Raw genomic sequence first — 22,416 nt, forward strand, 5'->3', positions numbered from 1 at the left:
GAGTATGAGTGTGACCTGTGATAAGCTAATGCCCAAAGCAGGGCTTTATTCTGTTTTATACACAGTACTGTACTAGGCCACCTCCACCCTGAACTGAATTAAATGGTTTAGGTGTAAATGGTTTAGGTAATGGCTGGGTGGATGGTTAAGAGATTTTTCAAACCAGCATAACAATCTTTGAGTACATATTTATTTTAAATTGAGTAACTAGCTTAGTGTCGGGTCCTGATGTGCATCTATTGCTACTAACAAAGTAATTTCTTCTCTTTTTAACAGTTTGTTAAATGTATGTCCTAGTGGAAAACCTTCAGCTATGTAGATGTGGTTGGCTTCAATGCAAGGTGACTGCTAATTCTTTATTCACCTTTTGATTTGCTTTGAGGCCATGAAGGCAGCTAACATCACCAGTGAGATACTACACCGGCAGATAAAGGTACACATTTTCTTTTTCTTTTTCTTTTTTTTTTTTTTGCATTAACCATCATATAAAATTTCAGCAGCAGGTTTGGTTAACTGTATATGTCTTTTTGTCATGATGTACTGTTGTTAAATAGCTAACAACTTTGTTCTTGTTGTCAGATTTATTTTATTGATGATGTTATGTTGGTTTATCCTTAAAAAGATCCAGTTAGTATGAGAATGTTGAATTTATTGATGAGAAAACATTCCAAAAATACATATTTCTTCATTACAAATCATCACTAATATTAAGGTAATGTTTTTAAGACTACTTTGAGTTAGAATGAAAAGTTTACTAGTGTTAACAGTTTGTGGCACTGTGATAAAAGCGGACATGTTAGTCTAATTTTTAAGAATTTTGTATAGCACAGATTTATGCAGTCAGGCATTCTTGATATTATTTATTTTTGTGAGACTCCATCATTTCTAAAGGAGCCAAGCTTTCCTTTATTTCCTCTCTCAATATTTGAGTACCTTGCATCCACTGAGGGTTTTTTTCTTGTAGCCCATTTTGTGACTAGTACAGACCACCAAACAAACTTCCTGTGCTCAGGCTATACATTTATCTGGTGATTTTTTTTTTTTTCATTATTTAGAAAAAATAAGCCTTCCATATATGTAATTAATATGTCTGACTACAAAGATGAAATAACTTTTTAGACTTTTTGGTTAAGTTGAATTGTATGAGCAAAAATATACTGATAAGGGGCTTCTAGATTGAAGACAAGATGAAAAGAAAAAGACTGAATTTGAGAGACCGGGAGATTAATTTATAGCCTGAAGCTAAAGTGAGGCTCAGTTCAACTGGTGATTAATGGTGCATAAAAATGTACAACGATGTGTTATGAGACTGAATACCTTTGCTGGAGAAACTGGGGCTTACTCCTACCTGAGCTTCAAAGCTTAACTTTAGGTGAGCCTAGTTTGTCCAATGAGCCTGCTATTTGTCATGCTAACGAGGATGATTTTCCAGTCATCAAGCATGAAATTCTTAATTTTTCTGAAATTAATGTGAATTCCGCTATTTAAATTAAAGGACTAAAACAACATGTCTTGTTACAGTAACTCTGTTTATTGATCTTGTTAGCTGCAGCAACATATTGTTTAGCATTGAAGCCTGGATTCTTCAAGTGACTTTGTGGAGTATATATATTCTCCAGTTTTTGTATGGCATTTTGGAAGTTTGTGAGATTTCTCTCACAAATACCAAAGATATGTACATTACAATGTGGACCAACAGATTTCAAAGGAATTTTCACATCCTTTACTGCTTATTGATTCAAATCATAGACTGCATTTTTTGAATTTTATTTTCACATCATGCTTAGGTACTTTTATTGCCTTTCAACTAACATGGCTTACTGTCAAATTAAACATCTCCAAACACATGCATTACTTTGTGATATCCTTCTCCAGTGCTTCTGATTACACCATAGCTGCTGCTGTTTAAGAGAGAATTCCACCCACAACAGTCTCCGAACAGAGAAGCAGACACATATGTATCCTTCAGTCAAGATATATGGTGCCAAGAATTGATAAAAATGAATTCATTCCAACTTTCTTTTGTTGTCATAAACATTCCTCTGAACCACAGAAGGCATGCTGGATGTAACTGGGACCTTTGCTGCTTTGAAGTGGACATATTCAGGAAGTTTTAAGGTTTTTGTTTTGTGTTTGCTTTTGTTTCATATGGACCATCCGTGTAAGTCACTATGGGAGACTTTTGTTGTTCATTTTTTAATTAATTCGTCACTAAAGAAAGCACTTTTCTGGAACTAATGATGTCACATTCGTGAAAAAGTAACATAAAAAGTGCCAGACTTAAGCTTTATAATAGGTTTGTTATAGGTTGTATACAAAAATGGTGGACACAAGATTTTTGTTGGCCTTTTGCAATGGTGGTGATTGCAGGATTCATTGTTCACTTTTATTGAAACTGTCATCTGGTGTTGGCTATGATATACTTAGTTATTTTTTTTTTTTTGTTATTTTTGTATTTGCAAAAAAACATTTATGGGGAGCATACAATGGTAATTTTTAGCAGCTCTGTGTAGGAAGCATTGCTGTTTGCTTTGGGTCTATTTATCAATAAATGTTTATCTGCAATTGTAATAACATTATTACAATTATGTAATTTATTCATTTTCATTAAACATTAGTATAGTAGAATTTATGTTAAAATATCAATTTTTGTACCTTCTTCTATGAGTCCTAACAATAAGATCACATATGTAAACAAACAGACATGCTCAAATCACCTTAAACCAATTCAGAGTTGCAGGGAGTAAGAAAACAACAATTCTAAATTTCTTACGCAAGTTATTTAGGCTAAGTCACAAACAAAGGCAGAGACTTGCCTGATGCTGAAAATTGTCTTTAGCTGCATTCTCCGGACCTCCCACCAACCTCATGACTAGAGGCTACATTTTCTTTGTCTTTTGTATAAAATCCCAAATTCATATTTTTCGCAGCAGTGTCTGAATGTTGTTAGTTATTCATGTTTTAGGCATTAGATATTATGTAAAATCGTTATCATATGATTATAGAATTGCTTGATAATATTTTAAAAATTCTTTCTTGGAGCTGTCCCTTTTCTGAATTTGGCTGAAGTTTTAATTTTGTGTGTTGCATTAGAATTAGAATTTTTTAAGTAGGTTAAAATACAGTTACATAAAATTATTTCGGTAGATAGAGTGTTAGTGAGATCATTGCAGTACTAATATTAAACGGATTAAACAGAGTAAATGGTAACTGCTGAAGATCTTTTTTAAACTGTTGAAAATGTAATTTAAAAATTCAGCTGATTCAATTTGTGATGTGTCCAAAGAAGAAATCATATTTGTGATTTTACAAATACACCATGGAAAAAAATGTTTGGTAGAAAGAGAAACTTAAGTTAAATCTGTAATTTACATTGGGAATTGGCATTAGTATAAGTGATACTTCATACACATCCAGCCTTTTAAAAATGTTGTCATAATTTAAAGCGTTGCAGGGAACATTTCTCTTATTTGTGAAAATCTGCTATTTTAATTTCCACCACCAGAGGGTACTGCTTCGTCAACTGTCAATCACTTAATAAAGATATTAGGAAACTGAGAATCGTTTATTGATCCCTCCATGACCTTTTTGCTTGCCTATTTCATTCCGTGTATTACTTCAGACAAGTAGAAACATGCTAAATAAGTGAGTAAATATTGAAGCTTATTATAGGTGTGACAAGTTGATTAGGAAAAGGAGGATCCTTCTTTAGTTAGTACAGTAAGTCTAAATCAGGGGTGCCCAACGTTATTCTTGGAGGGCCATAGTAGCTACAAGTTTTCATTCTAACCATTTTCTTAATTAATGACCAGTTTGTGCTGCTAATTAACTTCATTTTATTGGCTTGTTACTTAATTTTATTGGCTTGTTACTTGACTGAGACCTTTTAAATCAGGAATAAACAATGTCGGTACTGGAGGGCCACAGTGGCTGCAGGTTTTTGCTCCAACCAAGTTGCTTTATAGATGTTATGTATTGCTGATAAAGCACTTATTGCTCAAGTGATATTTTTCTGCTTCATTTTCTGCTTCTCACTTGTTAAGATTTGGAATCCTTAATTATTTATTTTAGTCTTACTCAGCTGCATTAACTGATTTTAATTGCTCCTTATTAGTAGAAAGATGCAACTGACAAAGGAACCAGCAGCTGTTCATCTAACTTGTCTCCATTTACACCTGTGTGTATTCATTGTACACTGTTTGGTTTAATAAAGTACTCAGAAGGAAAGTGAAAATGACTCATTCATTTTAGGCTTCAAATGATTTGAATGATCTCCTTAGAGTGGAAAAAAAATATAAGAACGGCCTGACATTGCAGAGTTAACACACTAACAAGCCATGAAATTGAATAAGACCTGTTATTGCCAAGGACTGTTTTCTAATTAAGCAAATGTGTTGAAACATAAACCTGTAGCCACTGTGGCCCTCCAGGACCGATGTTGATTACCCTTAGTTTAATTTGTGGAAATTGTGTTAAAACATTTATTGACAACATGGCTAATAAATACTTGTGCCTTCAGTGAACATCCAGTCTGGAGTCCTCTTCTTGGTTATAGAAATGTACATGAACCGCTACACAGCAGTAATTTCATGTTGTTCAGACTGATTCAGCACACAACAATTGTCAATAAAGTTGTCTCATTCACTTCACTAACCATTAACTGTATAATATTTGCTTCTACTCCCTTTACACAATGGAAAAATGCTATACTAACCCTCAACGAAAATCTCCATACTGCCACTGAAATTTTTGCTGTCACCCGAACTGATCTTTTTCTTGGGAAAAGTCTGGAAAAGAAAGTGGTACTCGTGTGTTATACCCTCCACTCAACCCAGATAGCGCATATGGAGAGCTAAGTTCAACAGCGATGACTGGTGGAAAGATGTAAAATGGCAATAGTGCTGGGGAGGCAGCATTAAGAGGAAAGACGCCTCACGCCTGGACAAACTGGTGAGGAAGACAGGCTCTATTGTTGGCATGGAGCTGGACAGTTTAACATCTGTGGCAGAGCGAAGGGCGCTCAGCAGGCTCCTATCAATTATGGGGAATCCACTGCATCCACTAAATAATGTCATCTCCAGACAGAAGAGCAGCTTCAGTGACAGACTGCTGTCACTGTCCTGCTCCACAGACAGATTGAGGAGATCGTTCCTCCCTCAAACTATGCGACTCTTTAATTCCACCAGGGGGGTAAACGTTAATATTTAACATTATACATAGTTATTGTCTGTTTTTTTCACCTGTATTATTATCATTCTTTAATTTAATATTATTTATTGTATCAGTATGCTGCTGCTGAAGAATGTGAATTTCCCATTGGGATTAATAAAGTATCTATCTATCTATCTATCTATCTATCTATCTATCTATCTATCTATCTATCTATCTATCTATCTATCTATCTATCTATCTATCTATCTATCTATCTATCTATCTATCAATATTTTATAAAACTAGGAGGCTCTGCCCCCTACTCGCTTTGCTCGCCCACCCCTGGGTTTGGTTTACCGGATAAACAATTTAAAGAGATTGTTGTTTTCATGGGAATTGTTACATATGCATTATTTTCACTTTTACTTTAAAAACAATATTTGTCCTTTATTTCCGGCCCCGGGCATGGTTAAATCACTTTCAAGCGGGACATATAAAGCTGCTCGCGTTGTGAAGGGGGCTGAACACATGCTAACGAGATGCGGTCGGTTCAGCTGCTGGCATGCTACGTGTTCTGCTTATCACGCTTTGTGTCGATCATTTAAAAGCCTGCACAGCAGCTGTCTTTTTGCCACTTCGCGTCTCTGCTGCTAGCGTATTGGCATTCTTCCGGCTAGGTGGTCATCTTGATCTGTTGTTCTATACAATGGCTGTATGGATGTGATATTGAGACTTTGCTTATCCAAGTGGCTGCAGCATAGCTCTTGTGCACATTGAGGACAATTACTACATCATTGAAGGGCTTGTTAATTGTGCGTCTTTCTGTCATAGCACCTTTGTCAAAGCATTTCCACCATCTACAGTGTTGTAACATATTCCATGGAATTTGAGGTAACATCTCGGCTTGTTACCGCAGTGGTAGTGCAGCTGCCTCACAGTAAGGAGACCAGGGTTCATGTCCTAGGTCCTCCTTGAGTGGAATTTGCATGTTTTCTCTATGTCTGAGTGGATTTCCTCTGGGTGCTTAGAAACCTCCCCCCACAATCCATAGATATGCAGGTTAAGTGGATTGGCAATGCTAAATTGTCCCTAATTGTGTGTGTGTGAGTGTGTTCTCTTTCAATGGGCTGTTACCCTGTCCAGGGGATTGCTCTTGCCTTGTGCCCTATGCTTACTGGGGATAGGCTCCAACCCCCTGTGACTCTGTTCAGAATACGAAAATGGTATGGTGTCTTGAACAACTGGCAGATGACTCACAGAGGTATTATAAACTGCATCCATTACCACATTTGCTTATGACTGTTTTACCCCTTTTGTCTGGACCTACATTGGTGCCTGATTAAGCAGCCTTCTGTGCTATGAACAGATACAAGTCATCTTTAGCGATAAGTCTGTCATTGTGTGTGATGAAGACTAGATTTGCACATTGGGTTAGTGTAGAAATCTGAGTGATATTATTGAAAGCTACAATGCCAAAACAGCATGTGTGAAAGTATGAGTTCTCATCATCTGTGACAGCTGGTTTCAGTCTGGTGCATTCTAGGTGTAGTTTGGCAGTCCTAAGAGGAGAGCTCTTTCTCAACATCATATTTCATGCTAATTGCATCATTGCTTCTAATGCATCTATTTTTGTTCTGATAGAAACAGGTTATGTACATGTTGTAGGTATAGGCATAAATTAATGTATACTCAAATCCTCAATTGAAAAAAATATGTTTAATTTTTAAATAGTTAACTGCCTAACATAAAGGAAACAGGAGTTTCAAGGTAAAGTAGATCTACTCATTAATTACAACTAGCCAACCCGCAGAGTAGCATACGCTGCATAATTATGTATTGATGGGTGAACACTTCCTGAAAGACACAGTTGTCCAAATGGGGTTGGTTTTGAGGATACGACTGTAAATGAGTGAAAAGATGGAACTCTGGAGAGGGCAACATACAATACAGTGTTTTACACGCTGCATACAGCGATTCACAAAGAAGCATAGACACTGCTAAGACCATGGGATACCCCTCGCAAACTGTTTTACACGTTGCATACATTGATTTCACATCTGCAACAAACAAATTGTTTTACACGCTGCTTACAGCGATTCACATTCGCGACAAATATGATTCTTCTTAGATGGTCCTGTCGCGTCCACCCTCACTCCCGAAGCATATTCACTGCCTGGTCATGTGCCCACTCGCAAGAGCAACTAACAGAGACCCGCCCACCAACTGTAAGACCATGAGATACCCCTCGCAAACTGGTTTACATGCCGCATACAGCGATTCACATCCGCGACAAACATGCTTCTTCTTATGGGGTGGGTTTGAGGATACGACTGTACGGGAACTCTGGACAGAGCAACATACAATTGTCCTTGACTGAAAACTGGAGGACCGCCACCGCGCCCCCACGTCCCAGAGCGAGGGACGGGGCTGGACGGCAGTCGCGCTCGGAGGGCAGAACGGGGTGTGAGGGGAAGGATGCCTAGTGAGACGATGTATTGATGGGTGAACAGTAATCTCTTAGTCATCGTTCAGTATGCACTGCCTGCTCATGTGCTCGCCCCCAACTCCTCACCTGAATTGGTTTCGTCTGTGTACAGTCCACATGCACTTGTGAGTCACATTGACTATTCATTTTCCAAACACCGCCTCACTCAGTCGGTTTCGCATCTGCTACAGTCCACATGCACCTCTGAGCGATGTTGACTTTTCATTGTTCTGTTTGTCCGGGCCAAGTGAGGTTTCCCGTGTTGAGTGTAATTAAGCCAAAGGCTCCACACCTGGTGGTGCCCTTCCGTCAATTCCTTTAAGTTTCAGCTTTGCAACCATACTCCCCCAGAACCCAAAGACTTTGATTGCCCGGCGGATCATGGGAATAACACCGCCAGATCGCCAGTCGGCATCGTTTATGGTCGGAACAACGACAGTATGTGATCGTCTTCGAACCTCCGATTTTTGTTCTTGATTAATGAAAACATTCTTGGCAAATGCTTTCGCTCTCGCACAAATTGTTGGTGTGCGGGGCTCTGACATGCGTGTGCCATGGTCAGCTGCTTAGTGAATTGTTGGTGGACGGGGCTCTGTGAGTTGGCGTGTGTGGCTCCATCGTGCGTATCACATGGTCTGTCTTAAGTGCTGCTTCTTGCGTGCCCTGGTCGACAAACAAACTGTTTTACACGCTGCATACAGCGATTCACATCCGCGACAAATATGCCGGCTGCCCGGCGGGTCATGGGAATAACGCTGCTGGATCGCCAGTCGGCATCGTTTATGGTCGGAAGTACGACAGTATGTGATCGTCTTCGAACTTCTGACTTTCGTTCTTGATTAATGAAAACATTCCTGGCAAATGCTTTCGCCCTCGCGCGAATTGTTGGTGGACCTGGCTCTGTCGTGCGTGTGCCATGGAGACGAAAGCGACTTTCGTGGTGTTTGTTGCCTGGAGAGCGAGGGTGGACGCGGGCCGGGGAGTAAGGAGTATTGTGTAGACAAACGTTTTCCGTGTTCCTGCAGGACCATCTAAGAAGAAGCATGTTTGTCGCAGATGCAAATCGCTGTATGTAGCGTGTAAAACAGTTTGCGATGGTGAATGCGGTCGTGCGTCATAACCGAAAAGTCAACGTGGCTCAGAGGTGCATGTGGACTGTAGCAGAGACAAACGCGAATGACGCCGTGTTTTGTGAGTTGCTGCGTGCCAGTTGGTGGGCGTGGCTCTGCGAGTTGTCATCGTATCCAATGGTCTTAGAGTTGGTGGGCGTGGCACCGTCCTGCGTGGGTGTCTTGCTCGCTGGCGGCTTAGTGAATTATATATATAGATGCCTGAGAGTGATGAAGTGCTGCTTGTTGATCAGCACATACCAGTAAGAATTTCAGTAAACTCTGTACACTTGGTAATAATGACCCAATAAATCTATAAACCTATTTATTGGGTAACACTTTTTCAGGAGTGCCAGTCAGAAGGGAAAAAATAATAAGTGCTGAAATGAATTAAGAAAGACAGTCAGCAAACATCATAGCCATTTCTCTTTTGTCTCCAAAATAAATCCAAATTTAAATGAACAGGGCTATGCTTGGCTAAAAAATTCCTTGGTCTCTTATAATTAGATGTTTTCTTGATTACATATTTTACCATTAGCATTAAGTTTATCGATCATTTAAAACTACTTGCTTTATAATGTAAGAGACATTTTGCACAGTACTGTAACCTTTGAGCATCCCAAGCAGGTTCAATTACTATTGCAGGAAGAATTTGAGAATGATTTGATGCTAATTTTGCTAATCAGCTATTGTATTCACAAATGCCACATACATTCATGACTTACATCTATTCCAAGCTTGTTTCCCTCATTTCATATCTCTGTGCTGCAGGTACTTTAATTAAACCTAATTTAATTGTTTGACTAGTAATTTTGGCAGTAATAACAACCTGCTGTTTAGTTTTTATACTGTAACAAATGTTTGCAAAGGCTCTATAAAAATCAAGGAATTTTCTTTATATATGGTCAATTGGATCGGTGGTACATCAAAAGTCATTGGAGACAAAACTCACAGCACAGAGGGTGACACTTGTAGATTGCTTGAGCATGTTGAAGATATTTAAAGGAGAAATTATTCTAGGTTGTACCGAACTGCTTAGTTAATTCCAAGTGGTGCTATAATATGTGTAATGCTAAATACACAGCAGATTTTTTTGTTTATATTGTTATATCTGCAGTGGGTTTTACACAAAATAACTCGTAGTATTCTGTGGAGCTAGTGCCATGTTGAAGCAATACATATGTTCCTTCGTGCTTTAGAAAAGTGCTTTTACTTTGAATTGGGAAATGAAAACTCTAAAAAGTTCCAAAATTACATACCACATATAAGCAATGTTATATATGTGGGAAATTAAAGATTAAAGTCTGAATTAGCATAAACTGCCCTAATTCAGGGTGTTTATAGCAAATGTAATGATTTACTTCTTGAAGAAGAAGTAGTTAATAAACAAGAATAGCTGTGTCAATATTAAAATGTTTAAATATTCTCAATTGTTACAGAAATTGCACATTTTTCACCCTCTAATAGAGGTCCATAGAGGGCTAGATCTCTAGTTAAAGTTCAAAAATCACATCATGTTCATAATCTTCAAATAAGCTAAAACAATACCACAAATGCTTATGTTTGATACTTGTCATTTTTAACCTTCTGGGAGTGGCTGTTAGATGGCTAGCACCACAAGTAAAGAATCAAATATCAAAAATATTACATTCATGATCATCATCCTCGAAATAGCATAAAATGACACTCCACTTGCCTAGAGTTATGATCCACCTATTTTTTTTTTTTTTTTAAGTTTTGTGAAAAGGAGTAACTCTGATTCCCCGTATCCCATTGGGGACTGAACCCTGGGGTCAGTTGCTGTATCATGCACCACTTCAAGTCCTTCTGGACATTTTGCTGAAGACATGTATTGGTTTACTCTTTATCATAAGGGTGTCATTTTCTGCACAAAGTATGGTCCACGAATGGCCTTAAAATGAGGGTTTTTCTGGTCTAGGGGCCAAAAATAAGGGAAACCCCACAAAAGCTTGACAACTTGCATAACTAGACATCAAGAAGAGTTGAACAGTACATCGTATGTTGGGGTTTTCTCATAATTATGAGTCAGGAGGCAAGTCATTCATGAGTAATTATAATGAACACGATATTTTTATAATTACATTTAGAAGCAGAGGAACTATGATACAACCAGGGCATTGTGAAGATCGGTACTCCCTCTAAAATTGATGTTCAGGCAATCAGAAAGCTATCAAGCAGAATGACATTTAAGTAGCTGCAGGAATTTATAGCATTAATGGCTAACTCCTTGCATATTGGATCTGTTAAAGGGTATTGTGTCATTACGGAAGCCAATTTGTTTGGGTTGCCTAATTTTAAGGGAAAGGGATATTGATTTTGAAAATAAATAGTTCCACATATTTTGGTGCAAATTTGCCAATACAATGATCTGTAAAGCTTGGGCAAATGAACCAAAAAATGGCTTAAAAAGGGAGCTCAGTCCTGGAATGGCCCATTTTGTACTTGTAACTTAGTATAAACCTGTGTGTGTGTGTGCACATATGTGTACGTGTTTGTGTTTGAGTGTGTGTGAATATGTGTACATGTTTGTGTGGGTGTGTGTGTATATGTGTACACACACACTGGATTCAGAATGGTTTATGCCTTTCCTATTATGTCCAATCAAAGTCCAAACAAGGTGTAGAAATATCTCCGTGATGATCAGTAGAACAGAATGTATGAGAGCCAAATTTCAAGTGTCATAGCAAAGTGCCCGAATGCTTCTGTCAATGTGATCTTTCAGATTTTTTTTATTTTACATAAATTTTCAAAAATTTCTAAAATCTCATTTTCGCCTTGTTCTAGGTTGTTGAGTGTTCCTTGATTTTAGAATATGGCCACAGCATAGCAAAATGTTGAAAAAGTTAAGGGGTCTGAATACATTTCTGAATCCACTGTTATACACTCACTGGCCACTTTGTTAAGTACATGTGTTCAACTGCTTGTTAAACCAAATATCTAATCAGCCAAATTACATGGCAGCAACTCAATGCATTTAGGCCTGTAGACATTGTCAAGACGACCTTATGAATTTCAAACCGAATATCAGAATATCCTAGAAATTTGATTCTGTTCATCTGAACAAAGTTTTTAAGTGGGAGAAATATTTCGAGACTTATCCAAGTCTCTTCCTCAGTCTCAATTGACTGCAGGTTTCCCCAACCTTATAAACAGTACCTTTGCTTAATCACAGAGACTAGCACCATTGACAAAGGTCCAGTTGATCAGTGATATGCAAATTGTCCACTGATTAGTAGACGTGTGAACCATTCATAGAGGGTTGAGGAATGGCTGCAATCACAGCATTGTAAGATGGCAACAGATGTACCCTTAGGCCCCCTCCTCTGTTCAGAGATGGTCGTTCCTTTTTCACATTAAATGGCCTCCTTGATTCCTCTCTCAAACCAGCGCTCCTCCCTGTCCATGATGTGCACCTCTTCATCTTTAAAGGAGTGACCACTATCCTGTAGATGTAAATAGACTGCAGAGTCCTGGCCTGACGAGGAAGCTCTTCTGTGTTGTGACATGCGCTTAGCCAGTGGCTGCTTGGTTTCCCCGATGTACAATTCACGGCACTCCTCCTGGCACTTAACTGCGTAAACTATGTTAATCTGTTTGTGCTGTGGGACCCGATCCTTGGGATGGACCAATCTTTGGCGTAGCGTGTTTTGGGGTTTGAAAGCCACTGAGACCCGGTGTTTCGAGAAAATGCGCCTCAGCTGTTCGAATACTCCTGACACATACGGGATCACTAAGGGTTTTCGCTTAGGCAGTGGATGTCCTTCCTCTCTCATGAATCACTTGGAGCGTTCTTTAGGTGTCCTCCCTGCTTTGACAAAGGACCAGCTGGGATATCCACATTTACTCAGGGCCTTTTTAACGTGATGTTCTTCTTCTTCCCTGGCCTCTGAGTCTGTGGGAATGGTGTTAGCTCTGTGTTGTAGAGTCCTAATGACACCTAGTTTGTGCTCTAGTGGATGGTGAGAGTCAAACCTTAGATACTGGTCCATATGTGTGGGTTTACGGTACACATCCACTTTCAAATGTCCCCCGTTGACGATGGAAATTTCACAGTCTAAGAAGGCTAGCTTGTTATTTTCCATATCCTCTCTGGTGAACTTGATGTGTTTGTCCACCCCGTTGATGTGGTCTGTGAACTGTGGTACCTCCTGAGATCTGATTTTCACCCAGGTGTCATCCACATATCTGAACCAATGGCTCGGTGGTGTTCCAGGATAGGATGATAGAGCCCTCTTTTCCACTTCTTCCATATATAGATTGGCTACTATAGGTGAAACAGGGGAACCCATGGCACACCCGTGCTTCTGCCTGTAGTACTGGCTTTTGTATATGAAATATGTGGATTGAAAACACAGTTCCAAAAGCAGGCACACTTGGTCTGCGTTGAGAGAGGTTCTTTTACTGAGAGTGGGGTCATTCTGTAATCTCTTACGTACTACCTCCACTGCTTCAGTCACTGGGACACAAGTGAATAGAGAAGTAACATCAAATGAGACCAAGGTTTCTTCTGCCTCCATAATGACCTCTCTCACTTTCTCCACGAAATCCTGGACAGGGAGGAGCGCTGGTTTGAGAGAGGAATCAAGGAGGCCATTTACGTGAAAAAGGAACGACCATCTCTGAACAGAGGAGGGGGCCTAAGGGTACATCTGTCGCCATCTTACAATGCTGTGATTGCAGCCATTCCTCAACCCTCTATGAATGGTTCACACGTCTACTAATCAGTGGACAATTTGCATATCACTGATCAACTGGCCCTTTGTCAATGGTGCTAGTCTCTGTGATTAAGCAAAGGTACTGTTTATAAGGTTGGGGAAACCTGCAGTCAATTGAGACTGAGGAAGAGACTTGGATAAGTCTCGAAATATTTCTCCCACTTAAAAACTTTGTCCAGATGAACAGAATCAAATTTCTAGGATTTCCTTACCTGGATTATTGAGCATGCATCGAGAATATCAGAATAGGGAAAAATAGGTGATTTAAGTGACTTTGAACGTGGCATGGTTATTGGTTCTAGGATGGCTGGTCTGAGTATTTCAGAAACTTTTGATCTACTGGGATTTTCATGCACAACCATCTCTAGGGTTTTCAGAGAATGGTTCAAAAAAGGGAAAATATCCAGTGAGCGACAGTCAGAATTTGGTGTCAACAACATGAAAGCATGGATTCATCCTGCCTTGTATCAACGGTTCAGGGTGATAGTGGTGTAATGATGTGGGGGATATATTCTTGGCATGCTTTGTGCCCCTTAGTACCAACTGAGCATCGCTTAGATACCACAGCCTACCTGAATATTGTTGCTGACCATGTCCATCCCCTTATGAATGCAATGTACCCATCTTTTGATTGCTGCATCCAGCAGGATAATACACCATGTCACAAAGCTCAGATTATCTGAAACTGGTTTCTTCAACATGATAATGAGTTCACTGTACTCAAATGGCCTCCACAGTCACCAGGTCTTAATCCAATAGAGCACCTTTGGGATGTGGTGGTACGGGAGATGCAGATCGTGAATGTCCAGCTGACAGATCTGCAGAAGCTGCGTGATTTTATCATGTCAATATGGAGCAAAATCCCGGAGGAATGTTTCCAGCATCTTGTTGAATCTATGCCACAAAGAATTGTGACATTTCTGAAGGCAAAAGGGGGTCAAATTAGGTACTAGCAAGGTGTACCTACTAAAGTGGTTGGTGAGTGTATAAATAGATACACAGACAAGATAAGTCCAAAATATAAACAGAGTATTGACAGAAAGACACTGTTAGGATGCAGTGTTTCTTGCAGCAGATGACCCTACCATTAATAGGGTTTCTGACCAGCCAGTCTTTCAGATAAAAGAGGAGTGACGAGGAAGAAATGGCAGCTGGTCTATGCTCCTAGAAGAGATTGCATAGGGCCATCATGTGCCTCTAATACAAATCTGAAACCAGCTGCATATCTAAATTTTTAAGGGAGTGAAAGACTCTGGAGTAGAAGGACCCAGCGGCTTGGTAGAGGAAGTTCTAGCCTGGTGTCTGTGGAGTAAATTTGATATAGGTTTCAATGAAAGCAAATCAAAATGGTGTTTAAAGCCATCTTATTGTTAGTGTCTCAGGGACTGTGGAGTCAAGAGCTGAGTTGTGAGTGTGAGGAATTGAGAAGCCAGGTAAGAAGAGAGAGTATTATAGGAGGTATAATACCTGTATGGTTTGCCACAGAGATGCTGCAGTTTATTTAGTTTATTTTTATTTATTTGTTACATTTTTTCTCCTAATAGTTGATCTCACCTATGTATTTATTACTGTAGAATTGATTATTTGTGTATATTTTGGACTTTTTGGATTATTCTGAATATAACGGCTGCTATAATTGCACTCCTGTACTTGAATGTGTGTAACTGTGTGGTTCGTTTGTGTGTAATTTTAAGTACTCACATTAAATTATAGCACTTGTAACAATTAAAAAGTAAGTAGAGCAGTGTGTTAATTTTTTGCTATTTATCACAAAACGTGAATTCCAGCATGTGCTTTATAAAAGAATACTGCTGCATGTATGAGTGCATTCGATAGTGAGTAAAATGTACATTATTCAGGAGTCCTTTAGCATGGTTTTGGATGTTTTAGTAAGGGAGCAACCAGAAGTAGAATCCTTGCTCATAAGTGATGGGAAAAGGGAGAGATTTAAACAAGATGAAGTGACCCCAAACTGTTGTTAAATCAAGGAACTCAAAGGCAGTGTTCTGTGCTGGTGTGGGTTGCCGTGCAAGATACCAAGATCAGAGAGAAGTTAGATCTTCGTTTTAATCTTCTACTTACAATCAAAGTAAGATTATTTGTTGTCCTCTGGACCTATTGGTAAGAAAATCTTGTTTTAGCTATGGTTGTTAAAACCCAAACATTACAATTTAGCATATAGGCAGCCCCCTGTTACACTCAGCAGCTTGTGGTTAATAATCATTTTTGCTGTTGTCTAATATTACCTATTTATTAAAATTGTTTACTAAAAATGATATAATTGCAAAACCTGTTTAAAAATCTAAAGGTGTATAAGGAGTGCTCATTATTGTTATGGAGTAGTTCTGTGCATTTCATGCAATTGGTCTGAATTAACTGTATGTTCAGGTAGCAAAGAAATCAACTTTCAATCTATTTTTTTTTTTGACTACCTAAAATCACATTTTTTTAGAAGTACACAGTATAATGCAGAAGAAATCACAAGGTATAGAATTTAACCCATTTAACTGTGAAAGAGTCTAAAACAGCCATGTCTTTTCTTGTTCCACCTCATCCCTTCATTGCCATTAGGCAGAAATTGTCAACGGTCAAAAATATCTTGAAGTTATTCTTTATTTTGTATGGGAGTGTGCAAATATGTTTTGGAAGACTGATACTAAAATTAGGCTAAGAGGGTTCAATAAGTAGTTGGATTACATAAGATTTTGTTTCTTGCTGTATTGTATCAATTTAGAGCATTCAGTGCTGTAGCAGTTTGTTTTCAAGATTAAAGTACAGTAAGTAAATTAAGATGGCAAAGTAATCATCTTGGTTTCATACTTTAAATTTTATTTGTTCAGGATAGTCGAGTACTGGGATTTCAACGCCGTTACCATGTGACAGATCCATTCATTAAACGTTTGGGTTTAGAGGCAGAATTGCAGGTAATGTATAAACTTTCGACCGATTTTTTTTTTTTTTTTTTTTTTCTTTCCCAGAATGAAAATACATGACTCTGTAATTAATTTTTTTTTTCCAACCAATTGAAATAATAATGAGTGTTATGCCAGTATGACAGTAAAATAAAATTAAAGGGTACACCTTTTAAGAGAATGGAGTGTAATTGGAGATGCTTGAGTTTCACTTCATGTTTTGCAGCCAACCTGAATAAATCAGTTTATTAAATTCAGGCATATTTGAAGACGAAGTTTACTTCTATTTTCACAAATAATGAAGTACCTTGAGTAAATGTAAATACTGTACTTTAACATCTGAGCAACATTCATGAATCTTAATAATTTGGGAGACTTATTGAAGCAGATGGCTTGTTGACACTCAATGAATTGCTGCAGAAATTTAAGTGAAATAGATGGTTATTGGAGAACTACCAACTGGGGTGACCAAATCTGGGGATTTTAGTAAGTTTAATTTAAGCAATTTGTTGGTTTTATTTGGTAATGCATTAGTAATTGAGCACTAAATATCACAGGATTCAAATACTTTCCATGTTTGTCTGCACCATAGGTAAGTTCCTATAAGATAGTTCTGTGTTTTAATTGTGTCTGTCATTGTGAACATTTAAGTAAGCCCACTGTGAAACACTGAGAAACTTGTTTAAAATGACCAGGGGCCTCATGTATAAACGGTGCGTATGCACAGAAATGTTGCATAAGAACGTTTCCACATTCAAATCGCGATGTATAAAACCTGCACTTGGCGTAAAGCCACGCACTTTTCCACAGTACCTCATACCCTGTCGTACGCAAGTTCTCCACTCGGTTTTGCAGACTGGCGGCACCCAGCGTCAAAGCAGTGCTACTGTTCCTGTGTGGTTACCCTTTCTTAGATCCACATCCACAACGGCGGCTTTATCAAATACACTGAAATTAACCGCATATCGTTCATAAATTTAATGCATCTGATTGTAATTAACCTGTAACAATATAATGGTCCACAGAATGGTCAAACTATTCTAAATACCATAACTGCTTTAGCGTTGTTACTCTCACTGCACCTTCTTCTTCTTCTGTCAGCTGCTCCCGTTAGGGGTTGCCACAGCGGATCATCTTTTTCCATATTACTCGCACTGCACCACTCGGAGTATTTATATCACTGTATCTGGGTGTGAATCACAGATCTACAGAGACTGGAAAGAAAATTTTCGGTATACAGCATCAAGCACTCGCTGCCTCAGCCATTCGCTATTTGAACAGCTCTCATCCGACCAAAGCTTCACAGCCTTTCCTGTTCGCACCTCGCGGTTCACAAACAGTTTCATCCCAAGAACCATACACTCATTCAATCAGTCCATCCTTGTAGCTCCTTGTAGAACTGTTTGTACTTGCAAGTTACCATGAGGTAATTGTACTTATGATACAGTTATAATGTTGCACAACCTGAGCCACTTTATAAAGCGCGTATTTACATATGATGACGATATCATTTTTAAGATGAAATGCAGCAAAATATGTTGATTATATTATACAGATAAAACTTTAACTTTAACTACACGGTGCCACAGTGCTAGTGAGCTTGAGCTTCGTTCACGGTTTGTTTCTGCCTCGTGCTGTTTTCATGCTGTGGCTGGAGCGACGCTGGAAGGATAGATGGATAGAATAATTAAACATTACGAAGATATTTCGATGTTCCTTTAAATGTTTTGAAGAATCGGCATTCTAAGCTTACAGATGGCTTAACGTCTATTACAGAGCTGATTGTGTGGCGATTGGGTATTTGGAGAAAGAAAAGTAAAGACAGGAATTGGGGGTTAGTACGTTTGAAAAAGACAGTACTTCTGTAATAAAGCATTTCATTGAAGGTCGCGCAGCAAGCATCTTGCTGTAAGACATGAACAATCACTGTGCCACCGTGTTCCCATGTCTAATAACATGCTTTAACTCATATCATTAAAATATCACATATACTTCTCAGTATTTTAATTACTCAGAGAGCTGTAATATTATGAACGTAATGGATTCTGTGTCCTGTCGGAGGAAGAGCACGTAGTGATTCAGGCACATAGAGCACATATAAGATCAAATACAAAACAAAGCATTTAACGTGCTACTTTAGTTACGATGGGATTTGTGAAACTAGTAAATTAAACAATTTTAAGATGAAGTTTATGATGTTCTACTTTAATGACAAAATAAACTACGTGATTAAAGTGGAAATTTCGAGATTAAGGTTGACATTTCATGCTTTTTTCACACTGTGCGCCTTTTTTTTCCCACTGTACCCTAATAAGCTTTCATATGACACTCAGACGGTGGGCTACGAGTCGCCTTTTCACGCCGACTTTGATATGTGACAACTTTTTTATTTCGGGCACTGTGCGACTTTGTGAACTTGAGCTTTCGAGTTTCTCCGACACGCTATGTCACTCGATCAACTTCCTTTTGTTGCTTATATAACTGTTTAAACCAACAAATAGTACATTTTTCTTTGCCTCCATTTGGTATTCGCTGAAATTCCTCTATTTTTCCTCGTACTTTTGCCATTGCCTTTTCACAGAACGCTGGGCTTAAGGGCTATTATATTGATTTGCATATTCAAAGAGGCGTAATTCTGGGAGGAGTTTGGGCGGGACAGCAAGCGCATGCACGTGCGTTTATTTCCACGCTGAGCAGGATTTATGTAGCAGAAGAACGCGGAAGTTGGCGAACGCACAGATTCCTGCATCTGGATTTTTTTGTGCGTAAGCACATTTCGGCTTTTGTGCTATAGTGCGAATTCTACGCACGGCATTATGCATGAGGCCCCAGGTGACTGTCAAGGTTTAGTGGATTTTTTTCCTCCCACAAAAATCAGTTTATGCATTTATATAACACATTTATTAATAATTATACATTATATTAAGATATGTTAAGTATTTTATGTATGCTGGTCTGTTTTTAAAAGTGTGAATGCTTTCACAAGACAGTCACTATTTAAATTCAGTGGTCTTCCTTTCACACATTGTATTAATGCACACAAGGAATTCCTGGTAAAAGATTCACTTTTATCAGAATCTGTCAGGAGGCCAATATTTCAGTGATGCTGTGCAGTAATCCACAAAAGAAAATGACTATAAAGTAATTGTCTTTCTGTCATGCTTTATAGTACAGAACACAGAAAAACACAGAGAAATGCTCCAAAAAGCAATCATGTTATCATATATTGTATCAATGGATTTACAAAAATACCCTGTTATAGTAATGATCATGCAACAAAATGCCTGAAGTAGCCAGTCTTGGTGCTTTGTTTTCCATCACACACAGAAGTCTTCTGAGCATTATGATGCAGTGTACATGAGAGTCATTATAAAAAGTGACCAGAGTCATATTCTTTGTACCTTGAGAGAATTTAGCATCAAAGTCATCAGAAAGGCATTGTTACTGTTACCGCTGTATCTTAGATGCTTCTGCTCTTAATAGTTGCTACCTGATACTCTATTCCAGGCATGACTCCATTCTAGATTTCACCATCCTAGGAGTTTGCATAGCATGAATAATAAAAATGCATAGATTTAAACTGTGAAATGATTCTCAGTTTGTCCTTCTAATAATAATTTATTGTCTTTGAGATTTGACTACTGGGGTGTTTAAATTTTATTACATTTCCATGAAGAAACCAACATTAAATCAGTAGGAAAATTAATTTAAAAATGCTTCACTGTATTTTATTTTATTTTAATCTCAGGGACATTCTGGATGTGTGAACTGCCTTGAATGGAACGAAAAAGGAAAGTAAGTAATGAGTGAAATTATATTTTATAGAATTTACATACATTTCATGTCATAATAAGTGCAAAAGTACATAAGAGTCCTCAAGCTTGTTTGCGATTAGCAGTAAAACAAAATTCTGCCTCATAAACCTGTAGGAGATGGAGTGTTCCTGACACAATTTGTTTATCAAAAATAGTAGTTTGAAAGAAAATTGACTTTGGAAGGGTTTACTATAGCCCTTTTACTTTTTTAATGATTCTGCTATTGACTCTTTTGAAAAGCAAACTGAGTAGTAAAAATGTAAAATGTGTGATCGGATCTTGCATTACGTCATTACAAATTGTGTGCATTATTTTAAATTGCTTATTAGTGATTTGTTTCAATAAATCTAGTATCTTATGTACAAGCTGTGCTGCCTTAAATGACACTTGAGTAACGCAAACTGCAAAAAAAAAAAAAAAAAGAATGCATTATGTGCCAAGGTAATACTTTTGCTGACACATGTGAATGTGTCATGTGTGCTGTTCATGTATCTGAGTCTTATTGAGCCAGACCACTATTTTTTTATTTTAAACAACAGTTATCTCTTCACATTAAATCTATTGTAGCTCTGCAATTACAATAATGTATTTATAAAACTTCTGCAGAGACTCATCTGTCCATTTTGACTCATTAAGCCCAAGTACATATAGCCAGTGCACATTCTATCTATATAGGGAGCAAGGCCAGAACCAGCTTTAAACAAGCCATTAGTCCATTACAAGACACACTTGCGCATAGCAGTAGAGGAACCATTTAAGCTAACCTGCATGTCTTTGTGATGTGGTAGGAAACTAAAGTATTCAGAGAAAGGATAAAATGTGCAAATGCCACATAAACAGTAAAAAATTGCAACCTGTTATTTTAGCGCTGTGAGGCTGCAGTATTAACCCCCTTGATTATAAAACCAATTATTAAAAATAATAAAAGATTTAAATTAAAGTATTTATTTTTCCATGTTATTGCTACAGCCCTGTTTTAAAGCTAAAACCCACTGATCAAATGCTTATCATATGAGGACAATTGTAGTCTGCTTCCACAGTTGAGTGACAGGCTGTCAGTGATTAGTGGCATTAAAATTGAGTGAATGGGGATGTTTGCATGAGTGTTCTCTGTGACTGATTGATGTTTCACCAGGATTAGTTTCTGCAATTTAACTGTTACTGCTATTAATGGGTTCAGAAAATCGATGAGTGAAGCTTCTTTTCTTAAACTCTCTGCAATCAGAGTAATCTGAATAGGATACTGTAAGATTGTTTTTTAGAGTTTTAAATTTGTTATACCATCTTTTACCTCTATATCTCTATCTGTTCTGGGAGGTAGAAATCTTTCATTTTTTTGAGAGGTTAATTATTTCAAATACAACTCCTTTTGGCTTGTACATTACTGAAAAAAGAACCAGTTCCCCTCCATGTCTAACCATATACCTTTAATCCAAAAACAAATTTTGCTATTTAAGGTTTGTTGCTATTCAGAGCAGCTTTAATTAGTGACTTTGTGTATGTCGAGTCTATAAAAGTATATGTATAAATGCAAAAAAAAATGTCATTAAGAGACTGAATGTGGCAAAAAATGGGCAAGTCATATGGAAAAAGAGTTAAGATGTGATGTCAGTTAATAAGTTTTTAGTATTAATTTTAAGTATGTGTTTTATCTTCTGTGTTAATGTGAACATTTGTGATTATTAATCAGAGAAAATGCGCTACTTATAAGAAAATAATTAAATCTTCGTATGTTTTAAGTTAGATCATATCTTTAGTTTTTTTATTTATTTGTATAATTTTGGAAAAATTTTGTATTGCTATCCATGCATCCGTCCACTTCAGAGCTGTACTCCTCACTAACCATCACTAAATTCCATTACGCTGTACAATACCATTTTACTGTACTACAATAACAAGGAATTAAGTAAATACTTTCTTCCCATCCTGCTAAGACTATCTGTTCCAGGTAGTTTGTTAATCAGAGGACAAATTATGATTCTTTCTGAGTTGGATGGCATTACATAATTAATCTTTTTGTGTAATCATTATGGTATCAGGTCCAAGTGTAATATTTAGATTTTCTCTGAATTTAATTTTATGTGTTAAATAACTCTTGGAGCCATTTAAACTAACTGTTGCTTGTGTAATTAAATAAAAAGTCCCCCGTGTCGATGCAGCTACCTTCTCTACACAAATTTCAAAGTCTTCAGAAATGTGTCAGCTTTA

The 22,416-nt window shown here is 37.9% G+C and overlaps 1 protein-coding gene across 2 annotated transcripts in view; it reads left to right on the forward strand.

The window, feature by feature from the left end:
- Positions 1–22,416, forward strand: part of wdtc1 (WD and tetratricopeptide repeats 1) — a 63,716-nt gene that overhangs the window by 4,362 nt on the left and 36,938 nt on the right. For both annotated transcript variants that reach the window (XM_028819883.2, XM_028819884.2), the window contains exons 2-4: positions 277–433; positions 16,322–16,405; positions 20,142–20,188. In XM_028819883.2, the coding sequence (XP_028675716.1) occupies positions 386–433; positions 16,322–16,405; positions 20,142–20,188 (179 nt within the window). In that variant the 5' untranslated portion in view covers positions 277–385. The remainder of the gene's footprint in view (positions 1–276; positions 434–16,321; positions 16,406–20,141; positions 20,189–22,416) is intronic.

The sequence above is a fragment of the Erpetoichthys calabaricus genome, chromosome 14, assembly GCF_900747795.2.
Source record: "Erpetoichthys calabaricus chromosome 14, fErpCal1.3, whole genome shotgun sequence".
NCBI lineage: Eukaryota > Metazoa > Chordata > Cladistia > Polypteriformes > Polypteridae > Erpetoichthys > Erpetoichthys calabaricus.